At 34.8% G+C, this 24,054-nt stretch overlaps 1 protein-coding gene across 1 annotated transcript in view; it reads right to left on the bottom strand.

The window, feature by feature from the left end:
• The window catches only part of LOC101891936 (nitric oxide synthase), a 143,333-nt gene that overhangs the window by 62,944 nt on the left and 56,335 nt on the right, over positions 1-24,054 (bottom strand). Inside the window, exons 5-9 of the mRNA XM_059125611.1 lie at positions 22,428-22,519; positions 15,356-15,497; positions 8,993-9,132; positions 1,065-1,239; positions 587-768 (exon numbers count right to left, since the gene is read on the bottom strand). Coding sequence (XP_058981594.1) covers positions 587-768; positions 1,065-1,239; positions 8,993-9,132; positions 15,356-15,497; positions 22,428-22,519 — 731 coding nt within the window. The remainder of the gene's footprint in view (positions 1-586; positions 769-1,064; positions 1,240-8,992; positions 9,133-15,355; positions 15,498-22,427; positions 22,520-24,054) is intronic.

Here is a 24,054-nt window from a genome sequence, read left to right as displayed (position 1 = left end):
TTAAAATCCACGTTTATTGCTCAGGAGGTCCTTGAAAAAATATTCTTTAAAAATCCACGTTTATTGCTCAGGAGGTCCTTGAACAAATATTCTTTAAAAATCCACGTTTATTGCTCAGGAGGTCCTTGAACAAATATTCTTTAAAAATCCACGTTTATTGCTCAGGAGGTCCTTGAAAAAATATTCTTTAAAAATCCACGTTTATTGCTCAGGAGGTCATTGAACAAAAATGCTTTAAAAATCCACGTTTATGTCTCAGGAGGTCCTTGAAAAAATATTCTTTAAACTCCACGTTTATTGGTCCTCGAAAAAAATTGTTTAAAAATTCCCACTTGAATTCCTTGGGTCCTTAATAAATCCGTCCTTCTATCACTCCCCTGTTATATATCCTTTAAACATCCGCAACAGGCTAAGACAAATTATGCTTGCCATATAAAAATCAATATGTCCCTTAACAATAAACCAATGTTATTTCTTTCTTTCCTCCTCACTTCCCCCTTTCTCGCTGTCATTCCTTACACAACTTGAATAAGTAAAAACAAAAGACTTATGGGACTTATGGGGCGAAGTACCATCATCGACTTACCGCAATTTCGATTCATTTTCAAAGTGTTTCATGAAACTCTCACTGGCCGTGTGATGGTCCACAATGGTCACATTACGACTCTGGAACGAGTGCAGCACAGCGATGTTGACTTCCACCAAGGCCTTGTCCTTCCACAGAGAGGTTGGCGTGCGGGTATCCAAATTCATTTTCAATGCCACAGTCTGTACAGAAAGTGAAAAAAACAAAGAAGATAAATTGAAAAAAGAACTGCAGAACAAACACTCAGGCAATTCATCATCCCAGTACGGCGGTTCTAAGCCACCATGAAATATGATTCCAATTCAGTCGAATCCCCAACAAAAACAAATTCCCTAAATGCTTGTTAATCAACTGGTAATGGAGTCAAGTCCTTCATGTAAACAATGATCATCATAATGGCCAGCAATTTTTATGCTCTGCATGGCAGGACAAATATCAATAGCCGTTACCCTCCCCCTTTCCCCCTCTGGCTACTTACCTCCAAAATATTTCGCCGATTTACATCGCACAAATTCCGACAGCCAATCTCGGTGGACATGTACCAACCACTGAATGCGGTTGCCGTAAATTGAATGCCACCAACATCGAACAGCATTCCGGAGACAGCGGGCAGGGCATACCAGCGCAGACCCATTTCACCGAACCATTCGAATCTGAAAAGTGAAAAATGCAAAAATTGAAATATGTGAAAAACCAGCGGCAGCAGCAACAACAACAATAGGGAGCTTCCGTCCGCATTGAAATACCCCAAAATGGCAAGGAAATCAGTTAGCCAAATGATTTGAAATTCAATTTTATGCTCGTTATTAAATAATGGAATTGAAAATTCAATTTTTTAGCTGGCCATAAATTTTATGTTAGTTTTATATTCCGTGCCATTGTTAATGGTTTTTAAATGTTGTCAAATTATCCTTTTTTATTTAATTTTTTTTTTTTTTTTCGTTGTCGATGTATTTGTTTTTCATAATTGAAGTTAAATTGTTAGCCTTGAAAGGTGTCATTCACTTTGAGTTGGGATGACAAGGATAAAGTCATCAATCTTTGTTCTTTTTCCAAAAAAGAAAAAAAACATGGCATTTAAAACAAATGTTAAAACATTTGAATACAAAGGATGGGATTTTCTTTGGAAAGTTGGGGAATAATTAGGTTAGGTCAGAAACGAGTGAAATTGAAAATTAATATGAGAAAGAGTAAAGGTGATTTTTCTAAATTTTTTCTGGAGTTTTAGGTTGACTCAGTCACCCCAATCCTTTTGGTTTTTTATGAAAAAGCCAGCCAATAACTATCTATCTAACATAACATAAGTTTAGTAAAAACTCTGGAATTTTTGGGCAATATTTACCAAAGGTAGGTATTTTTACCCTGATGTTGGAAAATTATTTTTTTTCTTGCGGCCGAACCCGGGTATCCGGATATTTGACTTACAAAACCTTTTTGCATAATATATAAATCATTTGAAAGCTTATGAAAATACCCATCATAGCCAAGTGGTCACATGATAGGGATATGTGAGGCGTTTCGGGATTTATATCAAAATTAAAGGCTTTTTGGACGCGTATTTTTACAAAAAAAAAAATCCCCAAAAGTCGGAAAAGATCCCATATATATAGCTGACACTGTAATGTTTCTAAAATGCTACAATATGTTTTATTATCTTTCCCGGATCCAGAGATATGGATCTTTGAAACATTTGAATACAAGGAATGGGATTTTCTTTGGAAGGTTGGGGAGTAATTAGGTTAGGTCAGAAACGAGTGAAATTGGAAGTGGAAAAAATTAATATGAAAAAGAGTAAAGGTGATTTTTCTGAATTTTTTTCTGGAGTTTAAGGTTGACTCGGTCACCCCAATCCTTTTGGTTTTTAAGAAAAAGCCAGCAAATAACTATCTATCTATCAATAGGCTTAACTTTAGTTAAGTAAAAACTCGGATTTTTTTGAAATTTTTACCAGAGGTAGGTATTTGTAACCTGATTTCGGGAAATTATTTTTTTTTGGCCGAACCCGGATATCCGGATATTTGACTCAAATATTCGGGTCCAAGAACCGGGTTATCCCGGGACCTACATACATAACCTTTATGCATAATATATAAATCATTTAAAAACTTATGAAAATACCTATTCTATCCAAATGGTCACATGATGGGGTTATTTGAAGGGGTTCGGGAGTTATATCAAAATTAACGGCTTTTTGAACTCGGATTTTTTAAAAAATCCCCCAAAAAATGGAAAGGTACCCATTTTGAAGCTCACGAAATATATATGCCAAATTATAGTTGACACTGTAACCTTTCCAAAATTCTACCAACTGTTTTATTATCATTCCTGGATCCAAAAAATTTGTCTTTGAACCAGGTCGGCCCGATTTCACTCATACAATGATGTTATGTTTCCAGTATAAAAACATTACTTCGCGTGCCGCTGTTGGACATGGCCAGTGTAGAAAATCTCAAGCCCCGACCAAAGACCTCCTACTTATATGAAAAATCAAATTTGGAAAGACTTTATTCGGGTCGTCGGTGTTGGACATACCCAGGGCAAAAAGCTCAAGCCCCGGCCGAAGGCCTACTACCTTAAATAGCTTCAAATTTACAAAACCCATGCTCCTATGTGCTGAACAGAATCGGGCTGTCCGAGTCCCATAAGACCCATATCTTTGGATCCAAAAAAGATAAAAACATATATTGTAGCATTTTGGAATGGTGATAGTGTCAACTATAATTTGGCATATATATTTCGTGGACTCCCAAAGTGGGGCCTTTTTCGAGTTTTTGGGGGACTTTTTTTAAAAGATCCGGGTCCAAAAGATATTTAGTTTTGATATATCCTACGAACTGTACCCTATGTGACCATCGATATATATTATCCATATTGGTTTTGTAGATGCGGGTCTAACCCGTTCTAACCCGAATCAGATACCTACCTCTGTAAAAAAAAAATTTAAAAAATCCGGGAATGAGTATGACTAGAAATTTCAAATTTGGAATAAGGATCTTTTATGTTGGGTATGATAGACGAACCGATTTTTTTAGAAATTCGTACAATAACTGTACGAAAAGAATTAAAAAGTAATAAATTGGGTACAATTTCCAAATATGTGAACGAATAGAGCATTGCAGAAGGTGAAGTCATGCAATCATCTGTTTATATATATATTTTAAATAATTTATTTGAAACTATTCATTGAAAACTGTTATCGAGGCAGTGAACGTTAACAAGGTAAATTACAAAAAATGCGGAGATGGAAATGCTTATTCGAAACGACTTAACCTTATTTTTACCATGGGATAGAGGTAAAATGTTAAAATTTGGCCAGGGTTGGGAAGTGGGGTTGACTGGAAGAACTGTACCAAATGGTACCACATTTGTTACAATTTGTTTGAACGGATGGCACTTTAAAATGTTGGTATTGTGTCACTGCTGGTGTTTAGGGTTTAAATAAAGAGGATCAGGTCAAAATACGTACTGCAATTATTCAACAAGTACTGAATGGAAATCTTAAATTTGGAATTAGAAACATTTTTTTTGCGCCGCAGTGTTGATATATGGATGTGGATTTTGAAATACCTACGAAAGGTACCAATTGGCACTAAATGTGGTATTTAGGATACCAAAGCTGGAAATCCGAAATTTGGAATGAGAGTCGTTGATGTTTTGTAGGATAGACGAACCAACCAGTTTTTTAAAATTTCGAACTTTAAATGTAAGAAAATTACTAAGAATCAATATATTCAATACCATTTGGTATTATGTAAACGAATAGAGCTAAAATAAAGAGGTGTTTTATGGAAAGTGTACTGCATGTAAAATGTGCACTAAATTGTACTCAATTTTGGGACGGAAAAATTGAAAATCTAAAATTTGGGCTTTCATGTTGTTAGGATAGACAAAGCGAAGGGTTGTTGGAAATTCAAACAATAAGTGTACTAAAAGTTCTAAAATGCCCTAATTTTGGCACCATTTGGTATTATGTGAATGAATAGAATTCGGAAATTCGGTATGAAAATCAAGTTTGTTAAGTGGGGTTGATATAAGTGGCACTAAATTTGGTAAAATTTAGGTTTAGGTTAACGGATGAAGTTGGAATTTTAAAATTTTGATATTGGGGTTGCAGTTAGTTTGTAAGGTTGATATTTGAAGGTTTTGAAAATATGTACGAAAAAAGTAATAAGAGAACTAAATTTTACTATATTTTGAAATATGAGATAGGGATAGATTTGGAAATCTGAAATTTGTTATTAGGGTCAGTTGTTGTTATGTTGGGTTATGTAATGAAACTGGTTTGAAGACATGTATTAAAATACACGAAAAGTACTAAATGGTAAAATTGGTTTTCAGTGGACAGATGGAATTTTGAAATGTTAGTATTGGGGTCTTTTTTACTTTGTAGGGTTAAGATTCAATCGTTTTGGACATTTTTACTAAAAAAAGTACCAAGAGTAATAAATTGTACTAAATTTAGTATATGAGAAAGGAATAGTGTTGGAAATCTGAAATTCGTATTAGGGTCACATGTTATGATTTTGGGTTAAGATAAAGAGGTGGATTGAAAAAATCTATTAAAAAAGTACAAAAAGTACTAAAATTGGTATTTGGGGAAGGAATATGACTGTAAATCTCAAATTTGGAATGAGAGTCTTTGATATTGTGTAGGATAGAGAAACGAAAGAGTTTTTGGAGATTCCAACAATTAGTGTAACAAATGTACTAAAACTCACAAAATTCGGTACCATTTAGTAACATTTAAAATTTCGTATAAAAAATCTAATTTAGGAAGAAGGTATACACACAAGTAGTTTTAGAAATTTGTACTATATATAATAGTAAATATATCGCATATATATAGCGAAATATATACAATGTTTATAAACAAAGGAAGGGGATGTTAGCTAGAATGCTTATATCTCAAGAATGGCTGGAACGATTTTGACAAATTTTGTCAATTCAGAATGCCCTCTTGGCATAAAAGTATAAAATCTAAAAAAATCGCAGAAAAATATGCCAATAATGATGTTAATATAGATTTTGTAGTATTTTGTGACATTTTTTTATTTTTTCATATTTTTTATCGCATGCGATTTTTTCAATTTGACTTATAATATTGAAGTGTACATTTTGTAATATTTTTCACCTTACAACACAGGTTGGGGTTATTATATACAGATTGCCCTTAACGTCCGATTATCACGACAATTTTCACAAGGGTAGGGTAAGGCTCAGAAGGGCTAGGCCTATTGTTTTCAAAGATGTCCGCAATATATTTAGGGGTTGAAATGGACCAACAACTAAAAATGTTCCTGATTTTGCATCCGTTATAAAAGTGACAAATAGAAACCAAAGGACACGAAATCTTGCATGAAGTTCGAATTTAAGACCGCGGGTAGAATGGACCACTACTTTTGTGTGAAAAAATACCAACATTACTTACAGGCGATATCCGAAATACACAATAGACGAACTTTTGGCTTTTTTATGCTGATTTCGTTGACGAATATAGCCAAATATCGTAGACAAGCAAATCATATAGATGGTTTAAATTTAGAGATACAGAGGAGACTCTTACTTTTGGAGATGATCGCAAATAATTTAGGGGTTCAAATGAACCAAAAATAGAAAAAAAATCCTGATCAAGCAATTGAAGCCAATAAACACGCCTGAGAGGAGAGTTAAGGACAGGGAATAAGTCCAGCATTTTGGTATCGATCTTATATAACGGTTCACCCGATTTAAAGAAGGTTTTGAAGGTTTCAGTTGAATTTTCCAAATTAAGTTTTATCAAGTTCTTAGACGATGTTTTGACGAATATTGAAAGTTTAAGCAAAAATGTCCCTCCGAATTGACTGTACTTTTGCTATTTGGGTGCTAACTAAATAAAATGCAACTTTCCGCCTAGCCGATCATAACTCCAAAACAACTTGTCTGTATCAAAAAAGACAAGGTCTGACCTTATAATTTTTTCTAAAAAAAAAAAATACAAGAGGATGTCTTATTTCCACAAAAACAGAGCTAAAGAACTTCTGAGATCTTTGCAGATAATCCAGGCAACCAATAACATTTTATACAGCTAACAACGTTAGTGTTTCACTTTTTCCTAATACCATTTGCCAGACAAAATTGTAATTTCAACCTTTCCTCGTGTCCAATGTTTGATATTCCACCAGCACCACCATCAAAAAAACCTAATAAAGTACTGAATAAATATTCCAAACAATTTCATAACCAAACCAAGTATCTCTGGAATATGAAATTGAATGTTAAACTAAAAGCATAACTGCAGAAAAATATTAATTTCTTTCTCCTCCAATTTTTTGCATATATCCATAATTGAAAATGTTAGCAGATGACGACGGCATTTAGATATGCAAGCAAATAAAAGAAAGAACATTGCCGAAAGGAAAATTGGCTAGGAATAAAGAAAAAAAAAAACACAAATGGCCAAAGGTGCTCCACATAACGCCAGTAATGGAAAAAGTAAACGATCAAAAGGTATCAATTTCTAATACAATCAAAATTCATTTACTTTGGCAAATATAACGGAACTACATACATGCATACAGATTTAAACAGAATTGCAATTTTAAATATTTGTATGAGATAATCCATGGGAAGGGGTTATACGAAAAAATTGAAGAGATACTCAATAGAAGATCTAGGGAACTTCTTCCTTAGAAGACCTGATGGTCCTCTGAATTGAAGAAGACCAGGAGACCTAAAGGTTCTTCCACAGAAGACCTGGTGATTTTCTTGCATAAAAGACCCTAGGAGGTCTTTTTCCATAGAAGACCTTGTGGAATTCTCCTATATAAGACCTTGTGGAATTCTCCTATATAAGACCAGGTGGTCTTCTTCTATAGAAGACCCGGAGGAGGTCTTCTTATATAGCAGACCAGGAGTTCTTCTTCTATAGAAGACCTGGAGGAGGTCTTCTTCTATAGATGACCTGGAGGAGATCGTCTTCTATAGAAGACCTGGAGGAGGTCTTCTTCTATAGAAGACCTGGAGGAGGTCTTCTTCTATAGAAGACCTGGAGGAGGTCTTCTTCTATAGAAGACCTGGAGGAGGTCTTCTTATATAGAAGACCTGGAGGAGGTCTTTATCTAAAGATGACCTGGAGAAGGTCTTCGTCTATGGAAGACCTGGAGAAGGTCTTCTTCTATAGAAGACCTGGAGGAGGTTTCTTCTATAGAAGACCTGGAGGAAGTCTTCTCCTATAGAAGACCTGGAGGAGGTCTTCTTCTATAGAAGACCTGGAGGAGGTCTTCTTCTATAGAAGACCTGGAAGAGGTCTGGAGTAGGTCTTCTTCTATAGAGTAGGAGTAGGTCTTCTTCTATAGAAGACCTGGAGTAGGTCTTCTTCGATAGAAGACCTGGAGGAGGTCTTCTTCGATAGAAGCCTTGAAGGAGGTCTTCTTCGATAGAAGACCTGGAGGAGGTCTTCTTCTTTGGAAGACCTGGAGGAGGTCTTCTTCTTTGGAAGACCTGGAGGAGGTCTTCTTCTATAGAAGACCCGGAGGAGGTCTTCTTCTGTAGAAGACCCGGAGGAGGTCTTCTCCTATAGAAGACCTGGAGGAGGTCTTCTTCTATAGAAGACCGGGAGTAGGTCTTCTTCTATAGAAGACCGGGAGTAGGTCTTCTTCTATAGAAGACCGGGAGTAGGTCTTCTTCTATAGAAGGCCGGGAGCAGGTCTTCTTCTATAGGAGACCTGGAGGAGGTCTTCTTTTATAGTCTGGAAGTATTTTCTATCGTCTTTTATAAACCTGAAGGCCTGGAGATATTTTATAGGCACATATTATTTCTTGTTACTGCAGAAGTATAATTTTTGTAGAATCACTCACATTTTGGTTTGCGCACTTATGACCCCTACTGTATGAATGTAATTTTTTATTATTTTTTTTTTTTTTTTTTTGGTTATTTTAAATTCTCCAAAAATTTAATCTCATGTTCTTTTTATAATAAAACTACTAATACCTATTTCTGTGTGTTCCTACATCCCCCATTCCCCATCTTCCGTTCCCCTCTTACCCACACACACAATCTCATAATAGTTTTCTGCCATCGTGTCCTGTAATATCTTCTGCAAACCACAAAATTCAATAAAAATCGAATTGAAACCATTCAAATGCCAAACATCTGGCACAACTAAGTGACACACGAATGCCGGCCAAAGAGGGCGACAGATATCCAACTGACACTTTCTTAGACCAAACACCTGTAGTATTAGTAATATCTCCACAATAATCTTGGATGAACTCACACACACACACACATCTTGTGTGTGCATGTGTTCTCATAGTGATTTGTCTTGTCTTTAGATATTTGATAACCTACATATATTCTGTATATGTGTGTGTGTGTGTGTGTGTGATTGTGTGTGTGTCTGTTAACCAATACTGTTACCAACTTACTTTGGATGACTTAATGGAACTTCCAAAATTAATTCCGGTGGATAATCGAAATAGTCTGGATCATGACCATTGGCTGAGACGACCAGCGGCAAAATGTCCCATTCGGTGCCTTTGCCTTTCCAACCGAGTTTAAGGCAAACCTGAAGAATAAATAGAGAAACAGAAGGAAATGTTAGTACATGAGAAGGAAAGTAAAAATTATGGAGAGATGAAATTGAAGTTAAAGAAAAATAAAATAGATTTATTTAAAAAAATTCACGTTCTTTAAAAATTCCAAAAAATATTTTCCAAAAGGTTTCATAAACTAATTTGAAAAAATTAACGTTCCTAAATGTTTAATCTTCCAAAATATATATAAGAAGCCCACTTTACTGATTTTTAACAAAAATCACATTTATGTAAAAAAAAAAATAAAAAAAAAACACTTTTTCAAATATAATATTTAGAACAAAAAATTTGAAAAAATATTTTCCAAAAATTCCCGTTTTCAAAAACTCACGTATTCAGGAACAATTATTTTTAAAATTTCAAATTTTCTTCTATGTTCGTTTATGGAAATATATTTTGACTTGCGTTGCGATTATTTACACTGTTAGCGCTTCATAGGGTAAGTTTCCGAAGAAGTGGGTCAAATATTATAATGTGCAAAATTTGGACAATATCATCTACTGCCTTCACTTTATTTCTTGCAAAATGTTGAAGGGTGCGCAGGGTACCAGTGGACAGAAGTATTCCGCTTCATTCAATACTTAGAAAAATATTGGTATGTGTAACATTTGCAGAAATTTGTGGAGAAGGAATGGACCGATAAATTCTATATTAACATTAGATCTATGATAGAGAAAAATATTTGAATATACCTAGTTTGAAAGGAATCTCGAACTTGTTTCGCAGGATTTGAGAGATGTAAGTATTGAAAATTGCGACCCTTTGTGGGGGAGGTACCAGAAAGGATAGGTCGATATCCATGATTTTCTAACTAGACATAGTTAGGAGAATTATTGGGACGTGTGAAATTTGAAGAGTATCGGATGTTTATTTCGCATTTTATGAGCGCTTTGTTCTTCAAGCTGTGGGGGTGTGCAGAGTTTGACAATTATTCAAAGAGACATGGTAATTCAACATTATGTAAAAAATTTTTGTTTTAAAAATTTACGTTCTAGAATATTCGAAAAAAAGTATTTAAAATAAACAAAAAAAAAAATATGTTTTTTTTTTTTTTGTAAATACTACGTAAATATTTGAAACAATTCCGGTGAATAATGTCGCTAAAATCATTAAAAAAAATACCGAATATCGGGAGGTACCGTTATATTGGGGCTATAGGAAGACGTGGACCTGCACAGATAATTTTCTGTCTTGGGCTGTAGTATCCATTACGAACTTCAAACACCAAATTTTGAAACAATTCTGGTGAAAAATGTCCATAAAATCATTGAAATACCGAATATCGGGAAGAACCGGTATATGGGGGCTATACGAAGACGTGGACCTGCACAGACAATTTTCTGTCGTAGGGTGTAGTATCCATTACGAACTTCAAATATCAAAATTGAAACAATTCCGGTGAATAAATTCGCTAAAATCATCAAAATACCGAATATCGGGAGGTACCGTTATATGGGGACTATACCAAAACGTAAGTCCACGTTTTGGCCCATTTTCAATACCAAAAGTCCTGCAGACATAACATACATTTGAGCAAAATTTTATCAATTTACTTCAATTCGTTCGGAAGCTAGAGTGATTTCCACAGACGGTCAGACGACATAGAATTTTATGCTGATCAAGAATATATATACTTTGTGGGGTCTAAAATGTGTATTTGGAGATGTTACAAACGGAATAACAAACTTAATATACCCTCCATACTATGGTGGAGGGTATAAAAAAATTAACAATTTTAGCTGATTCTCTTTTCAAATTTCTTAGAATTAAAAAAATATATTTAAATTATATAACCTGATTTAATTTAAAAGCCCTAGAAAAATATTCATTAAAAGCAAAATACTTTAAAAACCCAAAAAAAATTCTTAAAAAAATTCACATCCAGAAAACCTTTGAAAGAAATTTAAAAAAAATCCACGTTTTAGAAATAATATTTTTTAAAACCCCCACCTTTCAAATAGTCCAAACAAACACATTCCTTAAAAAATGCAAGACTCTGTATAGACCTTCGAAAATATTCTTTAAACAATTTAAAGAAGCCCAATTGCAGATGGTCTTTTAGACAATATTGCTCAAAAAATAACGTTGCATTATACCTATGACTGTAGAAATAAAATATTTCTCCAAAAAAAAAAAAAAGTTTCTAATAGAAAAAATATTTTTTTAATAACACTTCAGATAGTCCTTGAAATAAAAATATCTATTTCAGAAAGTTCAAAACAGCTCTTGAAAAAATATTTTTAAAAAATTCACTTGAAGGCAGATCTCAAGAAGCTTATATTTTTTAAAAATTTACTTTTCAAAAAATATTTTTCAAAGTCCAAGTTTCAGATATATTTTTAAATATATTCAATATCTTTTAAAATATCCACCCTGCATAACATCCTCAAAAATATTTTTCAAAAAAAAAAAAAAAACACAATTCACAAAGTCATTGAAAAATATTTTGAAAAAAAAATCAAGTTTTAGAAAGGTTATATAAAAAAATTATTAAAAATCCCCGACTAAGGAAGTCATTGAATACAACGAATACATTTCCAATTAAATAAAATTATGTCACATCCGTTTAAAGAAAAAAACTTTTTTTGTTAAATTGACTTTTCCAAAAATAGTTGACAAAAAAAATAATAATTTTTTCTTACAATTTTCTTATGCAAATTTAAATTTCTTTACTTCACTCCATCCTCCACCCAACACGTTGTTTCCGATTGACTATCTATCGTATGTCAATTAAATTAAATGAGTAATTTGAACCCAAGGCAAACTCATTTATCTTGCATTAATTATTCACACTATCTGAATGATGCTACTGCTGCTACAGCCACACGCAGTTCGGAATGCAAGTAGCAGCCGTTTACGGTAAATATCTTTTACGTTTCGAAGGCAAAAAAAAGTAAAAATTGTGAAAAATGTGAAAACGGATAAGAACGTGTGCGAGCATATTGAGTCATTTAACCTTTTTTGCTTTGGTATCGAATTTTGCACGTGTTTTTTGCGTTGTAGCCGGAGTTGTTAAAAATTTAATTGTTATTGACCCTTGTGTTGGTCGGGGGGGTCACTTTGAGTTAGGGGTGTTTAGAAGCCTATTTACTACCTAAAATTCATAGAAATCTTAAAATAAATCTTAATATTTTCATCAGTTCTAGGTCAGGCGCGAAAATGGACAATATCGATCCACTATATCAAGTACCTCCCCCACAAAGGGTAAAAATTTTGAATAATTATATCTCTTATAAAATGTGATGTAAGTGTCCGATTGGCCTCAAATTACACAAATCACAATATTTTCATTAATCTAAAATCTAATGTGAAGATGGAATATATCGGTCCATTCCTTCTGGTATCTCCCCCACAAAGGTTCGAAATTGTGAATATCTATGAAGTTTATAAAACACGAAATTAACATCCGATACCATTTAAATTTTTATCAACACAAGATCTGTTATAAAGATAGTGGAGATCGGACCATTCCCTCTGGTATCCCCCCCATAAAGGGTCAAAGTTTTGAATAACCAACACGATCATAAAATTTGAAATTAGCATGCGATTCTCTTCAAATTAAACTCATCACAATATTTTTATTAACCAAAGGTCTGGTGTAAAGATGTGATATATCGGCCTACTCCTACTGGTACCTCCCCCACAAAAGGGTCAACATTTTGAATATCTATGAAGCTCATAAAACGCGAAATTAGCATCAAAATTTTCATCAACACAAACTCTGGTATAAAGATGGTAGAGATCGGACCATTTCTTTTGGTGCCATCCACACATTGGATTCAAGGTTTTAAAAAATAAAACGCTCGAAGAAAGCGAATAAGGATCGAACTCCCAATTTTCACACATCCAAATATACAACCCAAAGGATCATAAAATCCGAAAAAAAGCATCCGACGCAAGATCTGTTGTGAAGATGATATATATCTGCCCTTCTGGTACCTCACCCACAAAGGGCCACAATTTCCAATACTTATATCTGTCATAACTTGCGAAACAAATCGGGCCACAATTTTCAATACTTATATCTGCCATAACTTGCAAAACAAGTCGATTATTCTATACAAAAAGCGTCAACATTTTGGGGGTATACATCTAAGACCTGTAGTAGAATTTCATGACAAATAATTTTGTGGAATATTTTGACTTGCTACGATCCCGTTTAAAGGGTGGTTTTATCCATATTTAAAAAACTGTAAAGAAATACTAAAAGTCGGGCGGGCTGACTTTATGATACCCTACTCCCCTTCGGATATTTTGTAGAGCTTCATATAAAAGATAAAAATTATAGCAAATCGGATGAATACTGTATAGAGGAACTATAGCTATATCTGAACCGATTTTCACCAAATTTGACATACTTGTTTCTAGGCTCAATTTGGTCGTATGTGCCAAATTCCATCCCATTTGACATAATATTACACGTTTGGTGCGCAATAGAAGGCAAATCGGACGAAGATATATATAAGGGAGCTATATCCAAATCTGAACCGATCTCGATAGAATTTGGAAAAGGTATTTCTGAGATGTATTTCATATATTTCCCTAAACATCGTTGTTACAGAGTGCATATTCCGGCTGCGGAGGACAAAAATATCAAATCGGATGAGCAAAATATATGGGAGATATACCTATATCTGAACCGCTTTCGATCAAATTTGACGTATATATTTCCAAGCTTAATTGTGCACCAATAAAAGGCAAATCGGACGAAGATATATATGGGAGCTATATCTACATTTTGACCGATTATCTCCAATTGCAATAGGGTTCGTTCTCGGGTCAAACATATGACTTTTGTTTGGTCACCTTTGGCACGAATCGTGGCCTTCAAACGGCCAATGAAACCGGCACACGCTGCCCGAATGTTGCTCTACGGTATTTTGGCCCATTCCCGGCGAAGCGCTTGCTTGAGATGATCGACACTTTGGTATTTTTTAGTGGCAACCTTGCTTTCCAAAATACTCCAGACACAATAGTCCAAACGGATTTGTATCCGGAGATTTTGGTGGTCATTGTGCGATGGTGCTGAGTCCTGTTGTAATGTCCAAGGTCTGTGGCCAAAATGTTTGCGTGCCCAAGGTATTAATACACCCTCCAGAATATTTTCGAGATAATATTCGGCATTTATTCTGATGCCAAGGTCGATTAATACGAGCGGAGAGCGAACATCGGGTGTTATGGCGGCCCACACCATCACCATTGACGGCGCTTGAGTTCTGGTGGCCAACCGAGGGTGCACATTTTCAGCTGAACTCTTTTTGTTTACAAACTGCTGGACAACGAATGTTTTTTTCTCATCGGAGAAAACCAAATTCGGCAGTTCATCACTTTAGGCCAAGCGAAGCAACTCTTTAGCTCTTTTGAGTCTATTTTTTTTTGTTACGGTATAAATTCTTGCACTTTTTGGAATTTCAATGTCTTTAACCCGATCTTATTTTTCAATATTTACCGAATGGAATATTGCGATATGTTCAGCCATTTTCGGCCACTGCAATGCGGGTTTCGATCAAGTCGCTTCTTTACTTTTTGAACTATTTTTGCTGATGTTGCTGTTTTCTTCCGTCCACTTCCTTGACGTCGGGCTACGCCACCAGTATCACGGTAACGAGCGATGGTACGAGTCACAAAAGATTTATTCACATTTAAATGCTGGAGTGCTCTAACGATAGCCACTTGTGGTTTTCCAGCCAAATAGAAAGAAATCACACTATCACGCTTGAATTCCATCACGAATAATTTTTTTTTCTGGAAAATTCTCACCAAAATGCTTTTGTACTCTTGTAAAGAATATAATGAGCTGTCAATGGAATAATTTTAACAGCTGTCGGACAAGTGGCTTGGAAATGACAGCAGTCTGAAGTTGATTACAGTTTTTTCATCTCACCCTGTGCTGTCAAAACGTCGATGCATGGGTCTTCTACATCCTATATTTATTTCTACGCTGATACATGTGTCTTCTATTTTTAGCCCTTCTTTCATAATATTCTAAGAATTTCCCGTGATTTTGAAAAAAAATCAAAATCAAGGATATACATATTTTTTTTTTTAATATTTTAACTAAAACTTTAATTTGAGACCCTTTTTGGTCCCAGAAAGTCATTTTTGCCATATTGGTGTTAATATTACCATTAAGAAATTAAAATACAATACGAATTGAAAATGAAAATAAATAACTGTAACAATATCGAGTCTTACCTCCGTAAATTCGGCATTCAAAGGGTCGCCAATAATTTTGCCATCCGGTTGTTTGTAGCCGGCATACGAGATGAGCTGTGAGTTCCAGATGCGATAATCGTGACGGGCATCGGTGCGCTGGGGAAATATCGTTATAGCTGACCTGGTGGTGTTGTTGTTTTTTTCCAATTGCAATTTGCCGTTGTTTCGTTTTTTTATTTATCCCGCATTTTTATATTGAGTTTAAAGATGCCAACGAACGTGAGTATCCAAGCAACGAAAAATTCAGGATTCCAGAATATAGAATTGTTAAGTAATGGGAAGAAAGAGAAAAGAAGAAAAGCAATTATATGTAAAAATTCAATTTCTTTATTTTAATGTTCAAATTAATTTTCCCCCAAAGAAAAAAATAATAAATGAAAAGAAAATCAGAGAATGGGGCTCAAGTGTTTTGAAAATTTCTTCGCATGATTGATAAGTATAATTGGCTACTGGTTTGATGAAAATGCTTACAAATCTTAAATCCAATCAGTTTTGGTATGAAGAAAATGTTGGGGCCTCAGGGAGAAGAGTACACACAAAGAGACGGAGAGTCCGAAGGATAAATCTCACTCAGTATGTGATCAATTACAAACCTCTTCTATCCAAAAAAAATGTTCAGGCCAAGTGTAAGGATAGGTAAGGGAGCCAATGTATTTCAACATATTATTAATTGCTATAAAAGAAAACCTAAATCTAATCAAAGAATAGCCAGGGAGAAGGACCTGCGACCGGCTTAAGAACCTGTGACCTTGTCCATGACTCATAGGCAATACGTTTTGTGTCAGTTGGGTCATCACAACCCAAGTCTATTGTGTGTGTGTCAGTGTTTTACAGGTGCTGCTGCTGCTACTGATTAGAAAACCAAACACACACACACACCCACATTCACATCACCGTGACGTAACAATGAAATGTGACGTCAATTTGGAAATGGCCATATCATGGGTCACATACAATGGCCAAAACCGAACAATGGACAAGCAATTTATGGGATTATAATGAGCTTTCGAAAAGGAAACAAGAATAATGTTCCGATTACAGAGACATTAACCAAACCAAAAGCATTTCATGGTGATAAGAGAAATCCGTAACATGTTGGAAAATACTGGTATTTTTGCCGACAGATATATAGCCACAACATGAAAATCCGGGCAAATTATATCAATACCCCACCAAACGAAAGCACTTCCTTGATTTCTAAGTTATTTTTAATCATTTTACAATTTTTATACCCTCCACCATACCATACGATACATAGTATGGAGGGTATATTATATTCCTCATTCAGTTTGTAACTCATCGAAATAATAATTTTAGACCCAACAAAGTATAAATATTCTTCATCGGCGTAAAATTGTTAGACAATTTTGTCCTGTGCGTCTGTCACGCTTGAGTCAAGACGAATAAACATATAAGGCTAAAATTTGCACCGATCTGACCACGATATCGTATAGCCCCCATATACCGATACCCCCCATAATCGGTATTTTGGTGAGTTTAACCACATTTTTATACCCTCCACCTTGGAAAGGAGGGTATATTAACTTTGTCATTCCGTTTGTAACATCCTTAAATATTCGTCTTAGACCCCATAAAGTATATATATATTCATAATCAGCATAAAATTCTAAGTCGATTTAACGATGTCCGTCTGTCTGTCTGTCTGTCTGTCTGTCTGTCCGTCTGTCTGTCTGTTGAAATCACGATACAGCCCACATTATTTGACGTAGAGCTCCAAAATTTAGCAGAGCTATTTGCATTGTGTCTAGGATGGTTGGTATTGAAAATCAGATATATCGGTCCACGTTCTGGTATAGTCCCCATATAACGGTACCTCCCGATATTCGGTATTTTGATGATTTATGCCACGTTTTTTCACGGATTTGTCTTAAAATTGGTATTTGTATGTCATAGCAGGTCCCTGAGCGTGTGGCAAAACATTGCATGTATGGGTCCAAAATTTGGTATAGCCCCCATATAACGGTACCTCCAGATATTCGGTAATTTGATGATTTTTGCAACATTTTTTCACGGATTTGTCTGAAAATCGGTATTTGTTGGTCATAATGGCTTCCAGCTCCGGTGGCGAAACATTGCATGTATGGGTCCATGATTTGGTATAGCCCTCATATAACGGTACCTCCCGATATTTGGTATTTTGATGGTTTTTGCCACATTTTTTCACTGATTTGCCTAAAAATTGGTATTTGTGGGTCCTAATGGGTCCTAGTTCGTGTGGCGAAACATTTTAATTATAGGTCCACGTTTTGGTATAGCCCCCATATAACGGGACCTCCCGATATTCGGTAATTTAATGATTTTTGCCACATTTTTTTCACGGATTTGTCTGAAATTTGGTATTTGTTGGTCATAATTGGTTCCAGCTTCGGTGGCGAAACATTGCATGCACGGGTCCATTATTTGATATAGCCTCCATATAAAGATACCTCCCGATATTCGGTATTTTGATGGTTTTTGCCACATTTTTTCACTGATTTGTCTAAAAATTGGTATTTGTGGGCCATAATGGGTCCTAGTTCGTGTGGCGAAACATTGTAATTATAGGTCCACGTTTTGGTGTAGACCCCATATTACGGTACCTCCCCATAATCGGCATTTTAATGGTTTTTGCCACATTTCTTCTAATGTTTATTTTACCCTAAGGTGGAGGGTATTAAAAGTTTGGCCCGGCCGAACTTAATGTTTTTTTACTTGTTTTTAATAGAATTGACTGAAATTCTACACAAGGAGTTCTTCGTGACTATTTTACCCCCTGAAAAATAATTGTCTATATAGGTACACGATATCGTATATTCCCCATATAACTGTGCCTCCCCATATTCGGTATTTTGATGATTTAGCCACATTTTTTAATGGAATATTGTAAAAATCCACACAAGGAGTTCTCTGTGACTACTTTACCCCCTGAAAGAGAATTGCCTATATAGGACCACGATATCGTATAGCCCCCATACAAAGGTGTCCCCGATATTCGGCATTTTGATGATTTTATCCACATTTTTCAATGGAATTATCCAAAAATCCATACTAGAAGTTCTTTCTATGCACTTTATCCCCTGGAAGAGAAATGTCTATATAGGTTCGAATAGCCCACATACAACAGCACCTCCCGATATTCGATATTTTCACGATTTTAAGAACATTATTCACCGGAGTTGTTTTAAATTTCGTATTTGGTGTTCGTAATAGATGCTAAAGCCTATGACGTCACCACCCCATATTTAGAATTTTGATGATTTTAGCGACTTTAGTCACCGGAAATGTTTCAAATTTTGTATATGAAATTCGTAATGGATACCACAGCCTAAGACAGAAAATTGTCTGTGCAGGTCGACGTTTTGGCATATCCCCCATAAAACTGTACTTCCCGATATTCGGTTTTTTGATGATTTGGGCGATATTATTCACCAGAGTTGTTTCAAATTTCGTATTTAGAGTTCGTAATGGGAACTACAGTCTAGGCTAGAAAATTGTCTATGCAGGTCCATCTCCTCGTACAGCCCCATTTAACTGTACCTCCCTATATTCGGTATTTTGAAGATTTCAGCCACATTATTCACCGGAATTGATTCAAATTTCGTAATGTAAGTTCGTAATGGTTACTGCAGCCTGTGACAGAAAATTCGGCATATAGGCCCACATCTTCGTATAGCCCCCATATATCGGCACCTTCCTACAGTCGGTATGTTGATGATTTTTGCAACATTATTCACTGGAATAGTTTCATATATCATATTTGCAGTTTGTAACGGGTACTTCAGCCCATGATAGAAAATTGTATACGCAGGTCCAGATCTTCGTATAGCCCCCATATATCGGCAACTCCTCTATATTCGGTATTGTGATGTTTTTGCGACATTATTCACCGAACTTCTTCAAGTTTCCTCTTTGAATATTGTAATGGCCTATGACAAAACTTGCTGTGTAGCTCCACGTCTTCGTATAGACCCCAATGTTATGGTGACTCTCTATATTCGGTATTTTTAGATTTTTAATAGTATTTTTCAACGAATTAAATGTTCAAATTCCTTCCAAATGGTGGAGGGTATTAAAAGTTTGGTCCGCCCGAATTTACTGCTTTTTTACCTGATATACTTCATCTAATACAGATAAAAATATTGGTATGGGAAAAATTACAAGAAAATCGAACATTTATATCCAATTATATGCGAAATCGTAAATTCAATATTCATTTCAGGTTCCTGGTTAAGAGAAATATTTAGACATAGCAAGTTCAAAAGAATAACAACAAATCCTGTGTTAGCAAAAATGTTTGTTTGAGTGAAATTTGAAGAGAATTGGATGCTCATTTCGCTTTCTTTGTGCGGTTTTTGTTTTTCAAAATCTTGAACCCTATGTGGGGAAGGTACCAGAAGGAATGGTCCGATCTCTACCATATTTATAACAGATCTTGTGCTGATCGAAGTATTGAGATGTGTCAAGTCTGAATGGAAACGACTATTAATTTCGAGTTTTATGAGCTTCATGGATATTTAAAATTTTGAGCCTTTGTGGGGGAGGTACCAGAAGGAGTAGACCGATATGTCCCACTCTCGCAACATATCTTGTGTTAGTAGAAATAATGAAATGTGTGAAATTTGAAGACAATCGGACCCTTACATCACATTTTATAAGCGTTGTAATTATTCAAAATTTTGACCCTATGTGGGGGAGGTACTTGATAGAGTAGACCGATATTGTAAATTTTCGCACCTAACCTAGCACTTACGCAAATAATTGGATTTACAAAGTTGAAGCAAAATCGGATTATCGGTTCTCTTTCTGGGCAGAAAATATATTTTTTGAAAATTACGATCTTTTGCGGGGGAGGTATCAGAAGGAGTGGGTGGGTCGATATATTCCAACTTAAAACCAGACCTTGTGTTAATAAAATTATTGGGGTGTGTGAAATTTGAAGAGAATCGGACTCCTGCATCACATTTTATAAGAGTTATGATTATTCAAAATTTTGAATCTTTCCCTGCAGAAAATTTCGACCTTTTGTGGGAGAGGCACCCGAAGGAATTTTAACGCCAGAGTTTGGGTTAATAAAAATACTGAGATGTATGAAATTTGAAGACAATCAGGCTCTTACATCACATTTTATAAGAGTTATGATTATAAAATGTTTTGACCCTTTGTGGGGGAGGAGTGGACCGGTTTTGTTCATTTTCGCACCTGACCTAGAACTGATTCAAATATTAAGATTCCCAAGGTTGGAGCAAAATCGGATTATGTTTTCTCTCTTCGTGCAGTAAAATATTTTCCTTTTAAAATTTTTATGGGGGAGGTACCAGAAGGAGGGAAGTGCCAATCTACCAACTCGATCTAAGTTGGACCATAATATTACGATGTACCAAGTTTGGATCAAATCGGATACTCCCTTCGTGAGTTATCGTGCGCACCAGCTAGCCAGCAAGACACACAGACTGACGGACATCACTAGATCGACCTAAGAGACCTAAGGTCAAGTAAAAAAAGTGTCGATAGAAATCTTCCAGAAAGGAGGGCGTCTAAATTTCCGGTCGAAATGGTTTAAAATTGAAATCGGTGCTCATTCTAATGGTAATTAATGGGTAGTAAATAGAGTTCTCTCCTGTTTTTTTAATTCAGTCCCTATTAGTTTCAATTAAATCCAATCAAAACTAAATGGCATTCAAATACTGCAACCTTTCACACCATCAAACACCGGTCGTTCTGTTCTGACACCGAATTTACCGATTTACAAAATTCTGAATTTCAAATTAAATATTTTGATTATCAAAGGCGATTTCTGAATAAGAAATGGAAAATTCAAAATTAAAATGAAATTTTCAAACTTAAAATTTAAATTTTAAATGGAAAATCTGGGTTTCATTTGACAAATTCTGAATATAAAATTGTAATTATCGAATTTCCAATGGAATGAATTTTAATTGGGATTTTCCGAATTTCAAATAAAATTTCTGAGTTTCAAGGGATTTATCTGAATATCAAACCAAATTAGATGAACTTTAAATCAAATAACTAAAATTTGGATTTTTAAGAAAATAGAAAAACTAGTTTTTTTCTGAAATTCAATTGAAAATGACGAAGAAAGGATAACATTTCGGACGTCGGATTTTATAGTTTAGAGTTGAGTGTGTGTCTTGGATTAGAAAAAAGTATTATTTTGACCAAGAGAAAATTATGCAAAGACACAAACCACTTGTATTTTGTGTTGGTGCGCAAGGGGTTAATTGAAAAATAGTTTTTTTTATATTAATGATTTTTACCATTTTTGGATAAATCAACGTATTATTAATAAGTATTAAGATAATAACAATTCTCCTAAATTAATTTAACAGGAAAATGACACAATTTCGCGACGAGGACGAATAATTAGAGTGGTGTTGGCGGTAGGGAAACTGTACCACTTGTATTTTGTGTTGGTGCGCAAGGTGTTAATTCCATGGAAAATGTTGAATTGCACAAAAACTATGCTGGCTGCGTCACTGAGGCGGGTCTTAAATGAAAGGTCTCGAGGAGTACTTTCTGGCTATATATGCCTTATATTCCCAACTGATTTCAGAGAGAGACCTTACATTTAAGACCCGCCTCAGTGACGCAGCCAGCATAGTTTTTGTGCAATTCAACATTTTCCATGGAATTAACCCCTTGCGCACCAACACAAAATACAAGTGGTTTGTGTCTTTGCTTTTATATTTTAAAATTAATCTTCACGCACATGAGAAAATTTAGCAAGTTGACCCTTTGGTGTTTGTGCCCTTTATCTAATTTTGAATCAATATTTTTATCCAATGAATTTGGACTATATTTTCCTAATGTGCACGAAAATTGGTACCGTATACCCAAATGTTCCAAATACGCACCACTGAACTAATTTCAATCACTCGAGCAGAAAAGTTCTCTTTTTCGACCTAAGATAATGAGCAACTGCCAATTTAATATAAAAAATAAATATCTCTTTTAGGTTGACCACATCAACAGCCTTCATTTCTTATATTCTGCATAATAATTTCGAAATGTTCTCTTAATTTTATTAACTTACCTTAAATTTCCCTTGTTGGTTGCATATTTGATATGATTACAAATGGCCTCAAACATGCCGCTGGTGGTAGTCACATAACGGCAATCGAAAACCTGAAAGAAGCCAAAAACAAAAAAAGAAAATGAAATTCATTCCCAATTTGCAAGAATTTGTGCATTTCATGAAATTTATGTTAAATTAATTTTAACCTTCCTTTTATGTTTTTTCTTCTTTCGTGGATTCGCCAAGAAAACGGAATAGCAAATTTGCATTTTTTTCCGTTTCAAGAGTAACTGTAGGAACTTGAAGGAGAGGTGTGTTTGTGTGAGTGAGTGGAACGCTTAACTACAAATGCAAAAGGTATTACACGAAAAGAAAACGAAGACGTTAACGTTCAGCTCGATTTGCAATTCAAAGTAAAAAAGAAAATAATTTTCTTAAAATAAGACGAGATGTTTTAGCATTTTCTTACTTTCCCTTGTCCGTGTTCTTCCTTTCATCTCCTGTTCAGTGTTTTATTCGATGGCATTCGAATCCGGGCTATGTGAATTCATTCATTTCATTTATAATACAAACATTTTCTCTTCTTTTTTCGAAGCAGGATTTGTATTTCTTGTCTTTGGCCTTTATTTTGTTAAGCTATGCAAATGCCTTTGTGTGAATGTGTGTGTGTGTCACACACACACACCCATAAAGACATTTCACGAATTGGTAGCAGAATTTTTATTTTGTTCACAAGGATTTGTTGGGTATATTGATTTCGGGGATCAGATTGCAACAATGCTGAGGTATGTTGTTTTAATGCAGGTTTTTTATAAATCTGGGATATCATGGATATTTAGGACCTTAATCTGGAACAAAATGAGGCCGGTATATTTTGGGAATATTAACATAATTTTTAGAAATGTTGTAATTTATTTAGGACATCAGACCAATCAATTTGAATTTTTTAAGAATATTTTTTTCAAGGACCCTCGGAGCAATAAACGTGGATTTTAAAAAAATATTTTTCAAGGACCGATAAACGTGGATTTTTAAAGAATATTTTTTCAAGGACCACCCATGCCTTCAAACATGTATTTTTAAAGAATATTTTTTCAAGGACCCTCCAAACCATCAAACGTGGATTTTTAAAGAATATTTTTGCTAGGACCCTCCAAGGCATCAAACGTGGATTTTTAAAAAAAATATTTTTTCAAGGACCATCCAAGCCATCAAACGTGGATTTTTAAAAAAAATATTTTTTCAAGGACCATCCAAGCCATCAAACGTGGATTTTTAAAGAATATTATTGCAAGGACCATCAGAGCCATAAAACGTAGATTTTTAAAGAATATTTTTTCAAGGACCATCCATACCTTCAAACATGTATTTTTAAGGAATATTTTTTCAAGGACCACCCATGCCTTCAAACATGTATTTTTAAAGAATATTTTTTCAAGGACCATCGGAACCATAAACCGTAGATTTTTAAAGAATATTTTTTCAAGGATCAAGAGACCAATAAACGTGGATTTTTAAAGAATATTTTTCCAATGACATAGAGATCAATAAACGTAAATTTTTAAACAATATTTTTCCAATGACATAGAGATCAATAAACGTAAATTTTTAAAGAATATTTTTTCAAGGACCTCCTGAGCAATAA

The sequence above is a fragment of the Musca domestica genome, unplaced genomic scaffold, assembly GCF_030504385.1.
Source record: "Musca domestica strain aabys unplaced genomic scaffold, Musca_domestica.polishedcontigs.V.1.1 34, whole genome shotgun sequence".
NCBI classification, from domain to species: Eukaryota; Metazoa; Arthropoda; class Insecta; order Diptera; family Muscidae; genus Musca; species Musca domestica.
This window is presented reverse-complemented; position numbering and strand designations above follow the sequence as displayed.